The 16,737-nt window shown below is 39.2% G+C and overlaps 1 protein-coding gene and 1 pseudogene across 1 annotated transcript; one reads left to right on the top strand and one right to left on the bottom strand.

Moving 5' to 3' along the window:
• Positions 1 to 2,485: 2,485 nt before the first annotated feature.
• LOC134005894 (serine/threonine-protein kinase/endoribonuclease IRE1-like) lies at positions 2,486 to 12,818 on the top strand. Its single transcript, XM_062444922.1, has 9 exons — positions 2,486 to 2,525; positions 4,714 to 4,795; positions 5,260 to 5,332; positions 6,366 to 7,083; positions 7,175 to 7,338; positions 7,415 to 7,614; positions 7,799 to 7,928; positions 8,005 to 8,147; positions 12,274 to 12,818. The coding sequence occupies exons 4-9, from the start codon at positions 6,384 to 6,386 to the stop codon at positions 12,518 to 12,520; spliced, it is 1,584 nt and encodes a 527-aa protein (XP_062300906.1). The 5' UTR covers positions 2,486 to 2,525; positions 4,714 to 4,795; positions 5,260 to 5,332; positions 6,366 to 6,383; the 3' UTR covers positions 12,521 to 12,818.
• Positions 12,819 to 14,507: 1,689 nt separating this feature from the next.
• LOC134005550 (guanine nucleotide-binding protein G(i) subunit alpha-1-like) lies at positions 14,508 to 15,582 on the bottom strand (annotated as a pseudogene).
• Positions 15,583 to 16,737: the final 1,155 nt, after the last annotated feature.

Below are 16,737 nucleotides of genomic sequence, written 5' to 3'. Positions count from 1 at the left end.
TTGGGAATCTGTTCTTTGAACAAAAACACAACATAAACTAAATCACCTAAATGGCCACATCAGTTTAATCAGTAACCCTAACCCTAACCCTAACCTTAACCCTAACCCTTACTTACTTCACTTTCTTTTTAAACTTACTTTAGTGTCTTTTGTTATAAAGCTTAATATGATTGCTCTTCAGGATTTTGTTGGTAATACATTTTTATCTCTTTGCAGGCTAAAGTACCTTGAAAGAATTGATGTGATCTCGGAGTTCCCTCTTCTCTTTGAATGCGCTTACAAATATGCTGAAAGCCAAAGGTGGAATTCAGAGTTACCCCTGGAAGAAATGTTTACAACAGAAGATGCCTTCTCTACCAGAGGTGTCGTGCCTCCAACTACCTCTGAGGACAATCTCAGCGTCCCAGTTCAAGAATTTCAGCAAGTTTTCACAGAGCCATTTGCAAAAGCCCTGCCACAATGAGTTGACCACAACTTTTATTTTGATTTGAACATAGGATACTGTTCGTCCTGTCTTTCTCACCTGAAGTATGGTGAAGTGTAGGTGAAAGAGGGTCAGGTAGCATGAAGCACTGTAGTGGAATGGAGATGGACCAAACCCTTTTACATGCATACATTGGGATTCTTATCCTTGAAGTTTTGGAATGCATTCTCCAAGAATGTTGTATATGTAGTAGGCTACACTCAAAATATATGATCACTGTGATGTTTTTTTAAAAATTAGTTTAAATCGTGCCTTAATTGTGCTCATTGTAATAAGCAAAACAGTGCAGTATTGTGAATAATTAATCTCCATATCTGTTGGGAGAAGAAGTTTTAGTTTAGTAGGAAAGAGAAGAGCTGAACCTAAAAGCACAGGTAGTGACCCGGTTTCCTAACACGGGGGTTTCCGCCCCCTCCCCAGAGGAAAATTGGTAAGAGAAATACATGGTTCACGTCTTTATCCTTCTGAATGTTTCACCTGTGTTTTTCATGTCAGTAGTACACTAGCACAAGCGATACCTCTTAAAGCTAAAATGTATGTAGCATAAGACTGAAGAGTTTATAAGCTGATTTGAGTGTCCGATATGAAGTTGTTTTTTGATAAATAAATGTTTAAATAGCGTTATTTCAAATGTGAGATCCCTGGACACTTGACAAATATTTTGAATATTTATGTTGGCGGGATGCTTATATTTTATATGACATGTTGAGTATTTTGAAACTAGTCTACTAAAAGTAGCTTTAAGTGAAAATGTGTGTTTTTTAGAAATATTAATGTTCTCTTGATTTAAAGAGTTTAAAGGTGGTTTAAAGGGAGAGAAACTGTACTGGACCTCATTGAACCCTGGGACCCCTAAAATATAGGTCAATGTGTTCAATGGGGCTAATGTGTTGTGTGGACTAACATGAATGTGTTCAATTTCTAATTAAGTTCAATGTAACACACATCAGTATTGATGAAAAACAATGTTTGATTTATATTTATAGTTTTTTCCACCCATGATTATAATTGATTTTTCTTTTCTTTTCTTTTTTCTTTTACATTTTATCACAAAAAATGAACAGCACTTTTATTCAGAAATGTGAATTAACAGAGCTAAATGGCAAATATTAACCATGCTGTCTATAACACTTGTAACTGGGATAAAGTAAGCATCTGTTAAGAATGTTGTACTGATTTAAAAACCCAATAATACAGCAGGTCCACCCGACCTGCAAACATTGGCTGAGTGACAAAAACATGTTCATCAGTTTTTCATTGGCTACTTTCAGATGTCAGGATAATAAATGTTTTTAACCAGAAATGCTGACTCATCCTTAAATTGTTTTCTCACATGCTTAACTTATTACCAGCAAAAGTCTCTTTCAACCAAAGAGTTACACCTCACAAAGGGGCCTCAGATGTTTTGTAAATGTTGTTTATTTATGTCTGTTCATTAGAATCTGTTAAATGGTAGCCTACACATATACAACTAACGTGAAGTGAATTGAGAACATTTTCATTGCAATTCACTACTTGAAAATTGCAATTAATCCTTGGGAGAGGTTAAATGCAGAGACTAAATTTCACTGTGTGACAAATAAAGTACCTTCAAACTAAACTGAGAGTTTAATAATGAAATTTTGTTTTTAAATTGCTGAAATAAGGCTATTTTATGTGGCCCAATGTCTGACTTGAGGACTTTTCCTGTTGATATAATTAAATATCAAATCAATATAATTCAAGCCTGGAATTATTTTATTTCAAATTGACCTTACTATCACAATATTACCAATAAACAGGAAAAACACAAAGTGCAGTAAATCAAATAAGTGACATGTTTGGATAGGTAAACTATTTTTTATTGTTGTGACCATCCACTGGGGATACAGTCCAGTAGGTAGCGGTAAATACACCTATAAGCTGGATGCCAGATGCTAATAAAACCCCAAAGAAGAAGAGGACCGACGCCTACACATGTGTGCACAGTGCATCTTCCGGTAAAAAAAGTGCCATCGGCTACAGACAGACAAGAAGGGGACAGAGAGGGTGCTGCGTCGAGGTGAGCGTGAAGAACTTTTCTTACTCTAACAACAGCTGGCATTGTTAACAGCATATTGAATGTTGTGTTGAAGTTCATTATGTCAGAGTTTGTCGGGGATGTGTCAAGTTTGTCGTACTTTGCTAGGAGTTTACGTCTAGTTAGCATCGGAGTTGCAACCGCGGCCCCAGCGTTTTGAACGCACAACGACTATAATTTATATAGTCGTAAAAAGCACACTCTCAAATTCAGAAATAGTATAATCTATGCAGACTTTCATTACTTGAAAACAGTTAGCTCAGGTTGTTAGCTTCCTACAGTAGTTTCTGTTATTGCATCAGTTGCATTGTTTTCTTATGTACAGTAAACACCTGTAAGATTTGCACGGAGACAGCTTTAACTGTGATTCATAACACGGAACAACCAATCACCGCCAGCTACTGCTGCAGCAGTGTTGCCAACTTGGCGACCTTCTCGCTAAACCTGGCGACTTTCCAAACCCTCTTAGCGACTTTGTTCCTCAAAAGCGACTAGCGACTAGCGACAAATCTAGCGACTTTTTCAGGTGTTTTTGGAGACTTTTTCTGGTGTTTTGGAGACTCTGAAGTGAAAGCACGTATCGCTCTGCAGTTACTCTCAGTCTCATCAACGAGTAGAGGGTGCTGCGGTGAGCCCCGCCCCCTTCCCAAAGCCTGCCTTGCGCAGCAGTCCCAGCTGCGGTCAGAGCAGTAGTGATGGGCAATCCGGCACTTTTCAAAGATTCGGCTCCCTTAGAAGAGCCAGCCCTTACGGCTCCCAAACGGCTCTTCATTTAGTATCACTCTGAGCGTTCTATTTTAGCCTGATTTAGCAATTATGAATGGTTTGTGTATTGGTAAGCAAGTTTTCATTCAGTGTTTTCATAACACATCACTACAGAGCAGAGAGGGGTGTTTAAAACGAACGAACCCTCTGTGCTGAAAAGCAGGACAATCTGTTATCCAAATGTAAACTCAAACACATCCTAACAAGCAAAAAAAAAAAAGCACATGATTAAATCCTGATATAAATGGATTTACAGACCTTTAAAAACGGGTAATAACACTACACACTCCTACCCCCCTGAATAGAATGCTAGGGGAAAGAGAGGCCCTGTTTAGACTTGGTGTTAACATGCGTCTCAAGTGCTCTGATCACAACTGCACAGACACATTGCTGTTTACACCTGCCTCTATTATGTGTCTCGAGTGGTCTCGAGGTGACCACACGTGTCCAGATTTTGCATTGAGGAGGTCAAATGCATAGTTTTTACAGAAGTCAGACAAGTGCCAGATTTGTTATTAGTGCAGGCTAAAGAGCTAAGAGCTAATAATAATGTTTCAAGAGCTAATATACATGTACAGACTATTCAAACGGTTCAGAATACTCCAACCACTTACAACTGCTCCTCTCCATTCTTTCAACCGTTTCCAAAAAACCACCATGTCCTGCATCAATGACATATTGGCCAGGGACACATCAGGGTACATTAACATTCACACTACAAAATATATGTGGTCAAATGTGTCCCTCATTATCTCAGCAAGTGCTTTGAGTGACTAGATCACAATGCATCTTGGAGGTCATTTACACTTGTTAGCGCTGTCCAGTTATGATCAGATCACCTGAGACACATGTTAATGCCAAGTCTAAACACAGACGGACGGTAGCTGATGATGGAGAGGTGAATAGTTTAGCACTACACTGCATAAACTCTATCTGAAAATTGTGTGTGTGTGTGTGTTTTCTCTAGTCTGGTACTGCACCATGTCAATATATGTTAAATGATAGCAGTTGTGAAATATTCTACTTCTACTATATACTGATACTAATTATTAGCAACTACTAATATTTTTGACATCACAGTTCCTTATCAATCTGGAAAGTACATACACATATATACATTTAAGTTGTTCAATGATTTAGACATGTACTTTGAATGTAAATAAGATGACAGAGTGCTTAAAAGGGTCAAAATAGAGCTTGTTTAACTGAAACAATTATGACAGTCTGAGCTAAGCCCCAAATGTCCTCAAGTCCTAGAACCGCCTCTTATCTAAGTATTATTAAGGTAAAGGGCCAAACTGCTTGTATTCTTAACAGGCAGGCATGATCATGTGAATTTTATGTGTATGGTTCTTGTTTGTCAGTACATAAATGATTTGATCCTCTATCACTGCTTGCCTTGCAGTCAGAACAACTCAGCAACTATAAGAGAGACTCCACAGAAAAGGAAGGTCTGGATATAAGGGATCAAACAGCCTAAAAGACAAGTGAGTTCTACAAACTGTCAGAATTGGTAAAGATGATTTTATTATCACATAACAGACTATAACTATATGCAATAGGTTTATTTACACTGATTTTTGTTCATTCTCTGTGTTCGCCTTACTCATCGTAATTACAAAACAGAAATAGATAAATAGAGATTGAATAAGTGTCTGATATAATATGTGCATGCCTGCAATGTATTGAGCTATCAGTAGATGCACAGGTGAGTGAAAACAGATGTAAGCTGTCAACATGAATTAACAGAGCTTTTATTTAGTATGCATGTAACTATGTGTGCATGTTAAGTTACACATTGGCTATGGTAAATGTAGTTATGTTCATTTCAATCATGTGAGCTACATATCTATAGCCAGTGTGCACATTTTTCTGTCCTAAGATGAACATATTTTTATGAGAAGTGTGCTTTCTTTATCTCACTATTATTAATCTGCTGCTGTTCCTTAAGGAGAATCAGCATGTAGGCACAGGGCACTGCGAGGAGGAACAGGACAGCAGAGATCAGTGAAGCACAGACACAGGTGAGTTACCAAGCAAATAACTTTATGTCCAGTGTATATTTTAGAAATCTTAAACTCATTGAAAAACAATTGAACATTCAGCTCCCTAATATTCAAAAGCAGTATTCAAGTTGCTCGGTTAGGTCAAATCAGACTGAACATTTTTAAATTAAGTCAGAAACTGTAAAGCTGGTTGCTCAATAGGCTTGGTGAAATTCAGATGCTAAAATTCAGATCTTAACATAAGGGAATTCATTCTCTATCTGAAAAAGAGAACTCTACAATAAATAAATACTGTAAATAAATTAGACTAGAATTTAACCAAAAGTGGGCTGTTCCTCTCAGTTTCCGTCAATCAGAAGGAGACATAGATGCTGCTGTCAATATATCTGTGATGAGCTTAGAGTGGAAATATATAGCATGGTCAATATTGACCTGAGGTCAACCTTCCCCTGCACCCCTCCTAATCTACTGCTAACTGTGAGATATTCTCAGCAGGTAGAACACTCTAACAAGGTTAATGACCCACACAGTGACATTATAAAAAGAAGACATGATACAGTATTCACCTCAACGAGAAATATCATCATGTTTTAATCTTGCGAGATCTTGTGCAGGAGATCTCGTCACATCCCTAATGAGCAATGGAGGCTGCCAAGTTTCCACGTCACATCACGTTGGTAGATACTCAACTCAGATTTTAGAAGAGCACAGAGGAACTTTCCACCTTCAGCACATGAATGTAAAAACAGCCTTTAGGTTCAAACACTGCACATACATTATTCAGCACAGTGAAGCTCAAACATCCATGTGAAAAAAAACACTTGAGTGGACAAGAACTTGAACATTGTACTTCCTAACTAATGTCATCATGATGACGATATGTAAAAATACCTAAATACTGATACCTAAAAATCATGTCAAACACAAGAGTGAAAATTTAGCAAACTCAATACTAGCCACATAGAAAAACACGTTATTATAATTGCTATACTAGTGATAGTCTGCAGTTTTGTATAACATCAGGTAACCTCATGCTTTTGTCTTTCCACAGATACTCTGACTCAACAAAATGGATAACGGGATAGACTCAAACATTCCCTGGGAAGACTCACCCGGATCCAAGGAAGAGAAGATGAAAAAGAAACAAAAGCCAAAAAAGCAAGAAACCCCAAATAATGAAGATTGCACTACCGAGACTGCCTCTTTAACAGTTCCTGTTATGGAATCACCTTCAAATGTCAAGCCGTTCAACGCCTCTAAATCATCACCTCCAAAACACAGATGCTTTCAAAACAGCAAGAGATGGAGAGAAGAGTTAGACAAGGTTTTTAGGGCTGATGAAACTCAAATAACACGGGTTGGATGCATTTATTACCTGAATGATCCAGAGTTCTGCATCGCAAAGGGAAGCGATGGCATTGAAATCTTCTTGGGTCTGAGAGATGACGGCACTGAAGTTGCTATTAAGAGAATGTCTAAACTGAATAACTTTCAATTACTGAAGAATGAAGAAAAAATGATGCGACTCCCAGGCTTCAAACAATCATACATTGTACAATACAAACATGCTGTAGAGGATGAGAACTTTCAGTATCTTTGTCTTGAACTGTTCGAATGCACCCTGGAGGAATACATCAAGGATTGTCCAGAAGACAAGCTGTATCGAATCGTGAAATTCATCCTCAAAGCTGTGAAAGTGCTTCATGATCAAGATCCTCCAATTTTCCACTGGGATCTCAGTCTGCAGAATTTTTGGATCCATAAGACAGGTTAAAAAATATATACATTGAAATTCTTAAAGTATAAAACAACATTTTAATTGATTTTATTTTCATTGGGTGTACTCTTCTTATCTTGCAGATGATGATGAATGGGTAGGACTGGCTGGTTTTGGCTTATGTCGCTGGTCACCTGTTAAACAGACAACCTTGTACACAGGCCGTGCAGAAGCAAAAGACTGGAAGCCCAACAAGACTTCATCAGGAGAAGTTAACAGACCATACAACCAGAGCTCTGATATACAGGTTAGTCTTTCTGCTATATACATTTTTATCAGTGATTCTTGAAAAGACTAATAAAACTGTTCTTCTCTCTCTTAAGCGTGTTGGGATGCTGATTGATTATATCCTCTCCAGAGGACAACATCCTCATCAATGTCAGAACGATACTCATGAGAGGAAGTACAGTTTGCGTCGTGCGCTGGCAAAGGATCTCAGTGAGAAGATGACTGACAAAAAACCAGAGAACAGACCTGGAGCGCAAGAATGTTTGAACCATCCCCTCTTCTGGCCCCGGACAAAGTAAAATCTCTTTCATCATTTTATAATAAATTCAGATCAATTCAACACTTTAATTTTTTTTTTTTTTAATCATACTTTTGCTTCAATTTTCTGTTTTTTCTCCACTTTTTTCCCAATCAATATTAAACGATAAGAAAACTTTATTTAGTAAAACATAGACCCTAAATGTACAAATTCTTTTCAGGAAAGTAGAGTACTTGAGAAGGTTTGGAAACAGGAAGGAGGTGGAAAAGTTAAGAGACGCCTCCCTGGAATTCATTTCTTCACTGGAAGCACCTGCTGGGGTTGGATCCTTCAAAGAGTGGAAAAAAAAGGTGATATTAATAATCCCACTAGTTTGTAAATTGACTTTATCAGCAGTATAATCTAAACTATCATTTGGCTTTATAGTTCGAGGAGAAAGGAGTGCCAATCCATTGGCTGGGTGATGAGAAGGAGGAGGAGGAGAAGAACAAGAAGAAGAAGAGGGAGAGGGAGTACCCTGACAATGTGTTGGGATTACTGCGCTACAATCGAAACTTCCATGAGCACGGGTAAATTAACCTGATTTTTAAAAAAACATTTTTAAAAATATAGTAAGAATAAATTCATTATAAACACCAATGGTCGTCCAGTATTTTCGGACGCTCTTGCTATTCTTTCTTTCTTTTTACTTTTTTCTTTTAAAGGAATAGAATAAAAAAATCACAGTGATTCTTGGACATTTTTTCTGATTACTAAAAAAACTAAACAAAGTTGCTTCAGATGTTCAAATTAGTCAAATTACAGATGAAGCCACTAGAAATTTCCCCTGTTTCCGTGATGGCTCCTTGACCGCCCCTTGATAGGTCCTTGACTGGCCGATAATGGAAGCAGGGGGGAAATGCGATGACGTGTCAATGAGGCCCCGACTGGAAACGCCCCTAAACTGCCTGAGTGAAAACCAGTTGCAATGCTTCATTTTTCCACGGGGAGGCGCAGGTATTAGTGCGGGAGACCCGAGTTAGTTTTACACACTAATATAACTTGTATTTACTTCTATTCTTCTTCATAAAGTAGCCTTATACTATATGTTGTTGTTATTGTCACTGTATCCTATGTGTCTGTGTAATGCTGCTGCTACACTATAATTTCCCAGCTTGGGATCAATAACGTATATCTATCTATCTATCTATCTATCTATCTATCTATCTATCTATCTATCTATCTATCTATCTATCTATCTATCTATCTATCTATCTATCTATCTAATGAAGGGTGCAATATAGTTCAATCCATTAGAAGGATGCAATTGAAGCTGCGGTGCGCCAGTAAAACACAACACAGCCGATCAATTAACAAAAGGCAATATGATTAAAAAGTGCAAGCTTGTTATTCTGAGTCATGCCTGTGTAGTATGCAGTACTAGATACTAGTGTAAAAAAGACTCTAGTAAAAGCAGACGTCCTGATTCAACTCTTTACTCCAGTAAAAGTAAGACTTAGTTTAATGACTTAGAAGTCGCCAAATGACTTACTTTAACGAATTTCGTTAGTTTATATAATGCAGATTTGTAAAATATTACTTTTATGAAGGTCACAGTCACTGACAATAAACTTAGCATTTCATAATTGTGGTAGCAGCGGTGCAGCAGATGTAATGAAGTCCACGCAGCACGCTGGATGCAAACTAATATTAAGCCTTTAGCCTTTTCATTATAATGTCCATGGACATAAACTGAGTTAATTCATTAGAAGGATGCAATTGAAGATACCGTACATTTTACAGGACCTCTGACAAATCATTGTCACTGTCAAACCAAGAAATAGCCCATGTGACATACCCCGTCTAGTGATTCAAAACAGGACGCGCTATTTACTGTAATACGTAGTATTTCAATGGACGGTGTAAATAATGTAAATAATGTCACGACTATTTTACTACATATTTCTTACTATTATTGTTCTTATAGTTTTTTGTTTGTTCGTTTGTTTTTTTGTATTTATTATTTATTGTTCTTTATTCTTTTCTTATTGCTGCTATTATATTCTGACACTGATACTGGGTTTCCGTTATCCGGTAATTACAAAGTCAAAAGTCAAAATGAAATGAAATGAAATGAATGACGTTGGCGCACAACGGGTTATGAATGGAGGGGGATCTCCCACTCGAGGCACCCCCCGACACGTCACTTTCTCGTAGCCAATCGTAAGCCCTGTTGAGACCGACTGGTTTACACAATCCTTCTCCTGTCGGATTACCTCCGAAATCATCATCCAGCGTGTCATTGTCAAAAGAAAGTAAAATAGATAAAACTTTGAACTCACTTGAGAAAACACGTCTGTCCGTGCAGCTAACATTAACCTCAGCTCCAGTGAGTCTGTTCAATACTTTTATTTTATTGGCAATATGTTATAAAACATAATTGTTAAAATAATTTGATCATAATGAGAGCAGGCATAATAGAGCCGTGGGAGGAAAAATTCAAAGGATTCACAGTTTGCCAGGAGACATGCACAGGTGTGGGGGGAGGGGGGCATTCGCTTTGAAAGACAATGGAACAGGCTCCCAACCATCCCCCCAAACCCATCATCACCCCGCCAAATCCGCACCCCTTCTCAGAAAGTACTGTAGTTGCAACGGCCATGAACACTCTTGCGTGATTTGTGTGGCAATGGAACCAAATAGCCCATTAAGCCCAAACAAAAAGTTAAGCAATGATAATGCTAATAAAGTGGATGGGCTTACCTGACTTACAGCATGCACTGAATAGACCGGGGTTGGCTTGCACATTTTTCAACAATTCTACAATTCACAAATTAGCAGACGCTGAACTACTCATTCTCAGTTTTAGCACTCTGGCATAATTTGTGTGAGAATATTCAAACCAGCATCAAATGAAAGGTTAATCATCCTGTAAATTCCTTGTTTTTACGTTTGTTTCTAATTTCTCACTGTCAAATGTTTATTTTCATATAAATAAAGCTGCGTTGCCTTGTCTTGCCTTGCCTAAAATCAAATACAGTCGTTTACGTTTTTCCATTTCGTATAATTGATCTGAGCCTAAAATTGAAATATGAAAAGCAATTTGTCTTTCTTTTTTGTGTTAGATTCAAAACAAATAACAAAATAATCAGTCAGTAGGCTATTTAATTTTTTGATTTGAAAATGTGTTCCGATTTTTTGCAGTATGAACTCTTGCCAAATCCTGTCACGCACACTTTGTTTCTCTTTCTAGCACAAACATCCCATTCATTTTCCTTTCTTCACTGCTAAACAATAAAAACACTCTTAAAATACTCTACAGGCAAACACACTTCCTGTTAACCAAGAGAACATCATTAAACACATATTAAACTAATGGCACATAGCAGAGAACCATAGAATTATCGGTCAAGATTTGATTTCCATCATTCAACAACCTGAAGGTTGTAAAGTCAGTTATTTTCGGGTTGTATGCATTTACTTAACAAAGTTATGAAAATGCAGCAGAGTTTTTCCGCTGAAAACATTGTCAATAAGTAACTGCTACTGCAAAGACTCGAACCCAGGTCTCCCGCACTAATGACGGACACGCTGACCGTTACGCCACCGCTCCGGTCTTACGTTATAACATGTCTAACTGAGAAACTTACGTTTGTATGCATTCACTGAGGAAAGATTATGAAAATATAATACAACTTTCCCGCCAGAAATGTCTTTAGAACAAACATAAGATATGAAACCTTTCTAAATTCGCCCTTTTCTGTTGGCGTGGAAGATGAATACCCGCCATGTTTTCACGTTGTTATAGGCTACGTGTAGGGTGCAAATAGACACTCCGCATTTTTTATTCAAGACTGTATCTGTGTCTGCAAATTGTTTGCTCAGTCATGGTCTCTCTTGAAATTTAAAATATTTTTTCTAAGTTGTGGTGCGTGCATATAAAAAGTCAGTGGGTTACGTTAGGTAGTAAGTAAGTTTACTGGTTCGGATGACCAGTAAAAATTCATAGAATATGTGGGCTATTCTGTGACAGAAGCGCCATCACCTGGTCATACCCTGTATTACAATGAATAGGTGGGTTTACAGGAAAAGATAGACACGCCCAGGAGAAGGAGGGGGTTGCTTAGTCGGCTGGCAGCCGGCTGGGAGTCAGCTGCCATTCAACTGGCTTTCAGCTTGAACGGGAACTTTCAAGGGGCTTCATCTGTAAGTAGATATAATGTAACGTTATAGTGTTTTTAGTGTCACAGTCCCTCTGTTGGTTTCTATACTTCCACCACAGCTCAACAGGGAAACACAAATAGGGAGTTTGATGCTAAAAAGATGGTGAATGTGACAGATATCCACTTGATATGACTAACTCAGACTGCTGAAGCCTTACATTTAGGCCCCAATCACTAATACTGAAAAGACATTTGAAAGAGATCTTTTAATAGCCAGTATGAACAGCAGGAATGATTATAGAGAGGAAAACCTCTTTCTGTATTTCTGACTGTTGTTTTAATACAGACATGGAAAATTGGGAATCTGTTCTTTGAACATAAACATAACATAAACTAAATCATGTAAATGGCCACATCAGTTTCTGCCTCATTGTCTGAACCTTTTACTTACTTCACTTTCTTTTTAAACTTACTTTAGTGTCTTTTGTTAAAAAGCTTAATATGATTGCTCTTCAGGATTTTGTTGGTAATACATTTTTATATCTCTTTGCAGGCTAAAGTACCTTGAAAAAGTTGATGTGATCTTGGAGTTCCCTCTTCTCTTTGAATGCGCTTACAAATATGCTGAAAGCCAAAGGTGGAATTCAGAGTTACCCCTGGAAGAAATGTTTACAACAGGAGATGCCTTCTCTACCAGAGGTGTCGTGCCTCCAACTACCTCTGAGGACAATCTCAGCGTCCCAGTTCAAGAATTTCAGCAAGTTTTCACAAAGCCAATTGCAAAAGACCAGCCACTGTGAGTTGCTGGCTCTCATTGGCTGACCAGTTCTTGCCACTAACTCTGCAAGGACTGAACAAAAGAGCATCCTGTGCCCTCCAGCCTGCATGAGTCAGTGTCAGAGCCACACTCGTCTCAGCCTCAACCTCCATCTACGGAATCACCGACTCAACAGCAGCAAACCAATGCTTCTCTTCCCCCATGGACTTGGAAACATACCGGACCTATTAGTGATTTTAATCAGTGCAGGCTCTAGCTAGCAGGCTCTAGCTAGCCCTTCACGGTTTTTAAATGCTATGTTAAATGCTGAATGTGTTAAATGTGACTTTTTTTCTATGGTTTGAAACTCTGGACTTTTATCCGGCGGAGACTGAAATAAGTATTTAATTTAAAATTAGTAATAATAATTAAAAGTGGAGCGTCCACGTTGATTTGGGAATTGGTATCATGTAAATATTCTACTCTGCCGTGCTGGAAAGCTTTATCAGATATGGCATGGCAGCATGAAAACCACTATGATGCTGAAAGGGAAAAGGGATTACCTGTCCCTTATAACCACCTATGATAGAGAACAGTAGTCAGACAGGCACATAGGAATCTGAAGGACCAATTACACATCTTATTCCAGGTATACAAATTATTCCTTTCAGGTAGATGTTAAAGAGCCAGCTGATGTAAAAGCAGCCGTTTTAAGATTTCCTTAGTCCTTTCTATTGCACTACTCAATAAACAACCAGCTCAGCCTTCACGGTTGCAGTGCCTTAAACACAGTGCAGAGGTGCTATAAGAAAGGAGGACTACTGTGTTTTGTCTAGTTATTATGTTTCGCAATTTTTCTTTTCGGAACAATTTTATTTATTTTCTTACGATGTGAATCACTTCATGCCTTAAAAGTATTTAACTGCAACTGTCTAAGCCATGTATTTATTGGTCATTTTAATGCATTGTGTGACTGCAGCTGGATGAAGCAGTCTTTTGTATTGTGCACAAATACATTGATTTGTTTTCTATGCATTAATGTTTTTTTTGTTTTTGTTTTGGGGGGGGGGGTGGTTGCAGCTGTGTGTATCACCTTTCGCACTAGTGCACCGCTTCATTGTCTTGTTAGTTATGTATTATTTCTGACTGTAGCACTTTTGCCCAAGAACAATACAAGCTTAAAGCACAAATTGAATCAATGTATGTGTACTGATTTGGTTAATGTTGTTCATCAAACTGTATTGTTGTGTTGTCTGTTCATAGTCAGGTCATTAATAACAACCCTGCTGAGTTGATGTAAGCATACTTCACACATGTTACATGAAGTAACTAGTCCTTGCATGCAGGTAAACTCATCCTCACCTGGTGCCTTATCCTACACCAATTGGCCTTAAACACACACACATCTACACACACTCTGTTCTGACCTGACACATGTTCAACACACAGAACAAATAAGACATGCTCTCTCTGCCTTTGCCTCTCTGGTTTCCTTAATCTCAGTCAGCACATGGTCTGACTTCTGCCATCTCTTTATCATTCCAAATAAATATTTTTGGATGGACATGTCTGTTTAATGTTGTTATAGCTAATTATCAATTTTTGCTGACCTTAAGGTGTTGCGCTGCTATTATTCATTCTTAATAATAAGGCCAAACAGAATCGACCACTATTATTGTTCAGATTTGCGCACCACGTGACACAACTGCCCAACCTGTCTGTCTCTCCTGCACTATGGTGGAATCTGCATAAAAGGGGCACATCGGGTAACATTAGGTCCCTGGAGCACAGCATGAAGTATAAGCCTGCTGCAATTAGGAGAGGAGTGGGAGGACGAGTTGAGTTGTGAGTAGGGAAATCTGTCACTCTGGCTTGCTATTGCTATACCCTTGCTAAGAGTATAAAGGTCAGGGGCAGAGCAGAGGTGGGTCTTTGCAGAATGGTGGTGGTGGTGGTGGGGGGGGGGGGGGGTCAGTCCTTAACACCTGCTTTCCAATTCTTCAGACAAAACACCTGCATGACCTGCAGATTTAGCAGAGCCTGACACCCCGCAGGTTGACCCTGATGATGACGTCGGTGATCTCATCCATCACAGTCTTCACATTCTTGGTGTCTATGGCACAAATGAAGTGGCTGTACATCAGCCTAGTGGCCTTTTGTTCAATAATGCCTTCAAACTGGCACCGGATATAATCTGCTGTCTCTTCATATGAGTGCCCGCCAGAGTACTCTGGGAAGCAGAGAGTGAGTCTACTCTTTCCGATCTTCTCCTCAAACAGGCCCTTCTTGTTGAGGAGGAGGAGGATGGGGGTGTGTGGGAAGAACCACCTGTTGTTGCAGATGTTGTGGAACATCCTCATGGTCTCGCGCATCCGGAACATTCCGTACAAGATGCGGTCGTAGTCGCTGAGCGATACGCAGAAAATGATTGATGTGAGTAATCCCGATAAACGGGTAAACCACCTCCTATTTGTATTCCAACAGCCTATGTCACACGTCTGGAAGGTAAGATTTCTGGAGGTGAACTGAGTGTGCCCGAAGTCAGTGGTTCTCTCGTATGTACGCAGCACGTCCTGCTGAGTCGGCACGTAGCTCGGCTGGCAGATCCTGTCCAAATCATCCAGGTAGTAGGCAGCAGAGTCATTGAGCTCATACTCTTGGGACCGACTGAAGCAAGCCTGAACTCCGCCGTCTTTCCACAACCTCTTAATCACACCTGTGAGCTCTGTGGACACCCCTTCCTCCTCCACCGAGCTAGCCGGGGCAAACAGCTGGCGGACATCTTCCGCCCTTTCAGCATCCTCAAAATCTATCTTTAGCTCTCTCATAGCTTCGATGATGGCCTGGATGGACTGGACGGTGTTGTTGTAAACCACCACCTTGTACTGTCTGCACTCCTCTTGTGAGTAGTCACCTTGGAAAATAATCTTCATCTGATTTTGTATTGTGCTTTTCCCAGATCCTCCATCACCAAGTAAAAGTAATGTCACTTGTCTGTTGAAGTCTGCTCGCAAGTTTCTGTCTATCATTGCACTCCTCTTTGCTGCAGCTTTATAAAGATTGATTGATTGATTGATTGTCCTCGGCGCTCATCGTACAGCCCATTCTTGCATTGGAGCCACCTTTTTGGTCAAGATCGAGAGTTTAGCGGTTCATGAGTTGAAAGTTGAAAACTGAAGTTTCTAAACTGGGAGAGAAGCGGAGAGAGAGAGCGAGAGATTCGTCAAACCCCACAGTCTGATACCGAACTTCAGTCCACTACTTTAGCATGTCCGTGTGACTCAATTTTATGATCCCCTCCCCCCCAAATAGGCTCCACCTAGGCTCTTATCCAGATACAAGAGGCCTAAATGATGATCTCTGATAGGCTAAACAGGAGTCATAAAAGGAAAAGATCTTTGGTTTTCACGTGATATCTTGATATCTCCTCCTGAGACCCAGCCCATTGACTTTGTCCTCTGTAGTGGACATTTGTAATTTGTATTTTTGTAATTTTATTTAAACAGGGACAGTGCACAATAAACATTAACCTTTTATAAAAGAAGGAGAGATGCATTGTACAGGGTTTTAGCAAGATGCTGTTTTCCACCCGTAGTCCCTGGGCAGGTAGATGGAACATACAATCAATTAAAATCAATAACAGAATTCACAAAGCTGTGCAAAATTGCAATGATAAAATGATCAATACACATATTCCCACATCCTAAAAGCAATTTGCACCCACCCCGATTTTTTATAAATATCACACGCACACACACACACACACACACACACACACACACACACATCAAAACTGCTCACACAAAATCCTTTCCTATGCATAACATACACACACAAAAAGGTGGAAATACTATTTAATTGCACCTTCAAATTAAAATAGGCAGCAGTAGCAGTATGATTCAGGATTACAGCTATGAGAAGATGCAACAGAATACTGAATTTACATATCAGTTGTTAAAGAGATTGAATGTACAGTTTCCTTTGGTTCTTGTGCATAAAGCAGGCAAGTGTATAAATATATCAGCTGAGTTTGTGAGACATTTGTGAGAATATCTCAAGATAGCCCCACTGTGTTTCCCATCTACACTCTGCAAAGGCCTACCCAACTCTGCCTCTAATTGGCTATAGTGCTTATGCTTGTTGCCCTTGCTGTTTAGCTGTAGGCATGGGTGTGAGATGGTTAGGGTTAAGGTAAGAGTATAAAGGTCAGGGGCAGAGCAGAGGTGGGTCTTTGCAGAATGGTGGGGAAAAATCGGCCTA

Source organism: Scomber scombrus, chromosome 23, assembly GCF_963691925.1.
Source record: "Scomber scombrus chromosome 23, fScoSco1.1, whole genome shotgun sequence".
Taxonomy (NCBI): Eukaryota; Metazoa; Chordata; class Actinopteri; order Scombriformes; family Scombridae; genus Scomber; species Scomber scombrus.
The sequence above is the reverse complement of the archived record's forward strand: the minus strand, read 5'-3'. Positions and strand labels throughout refer to the sequence as shown.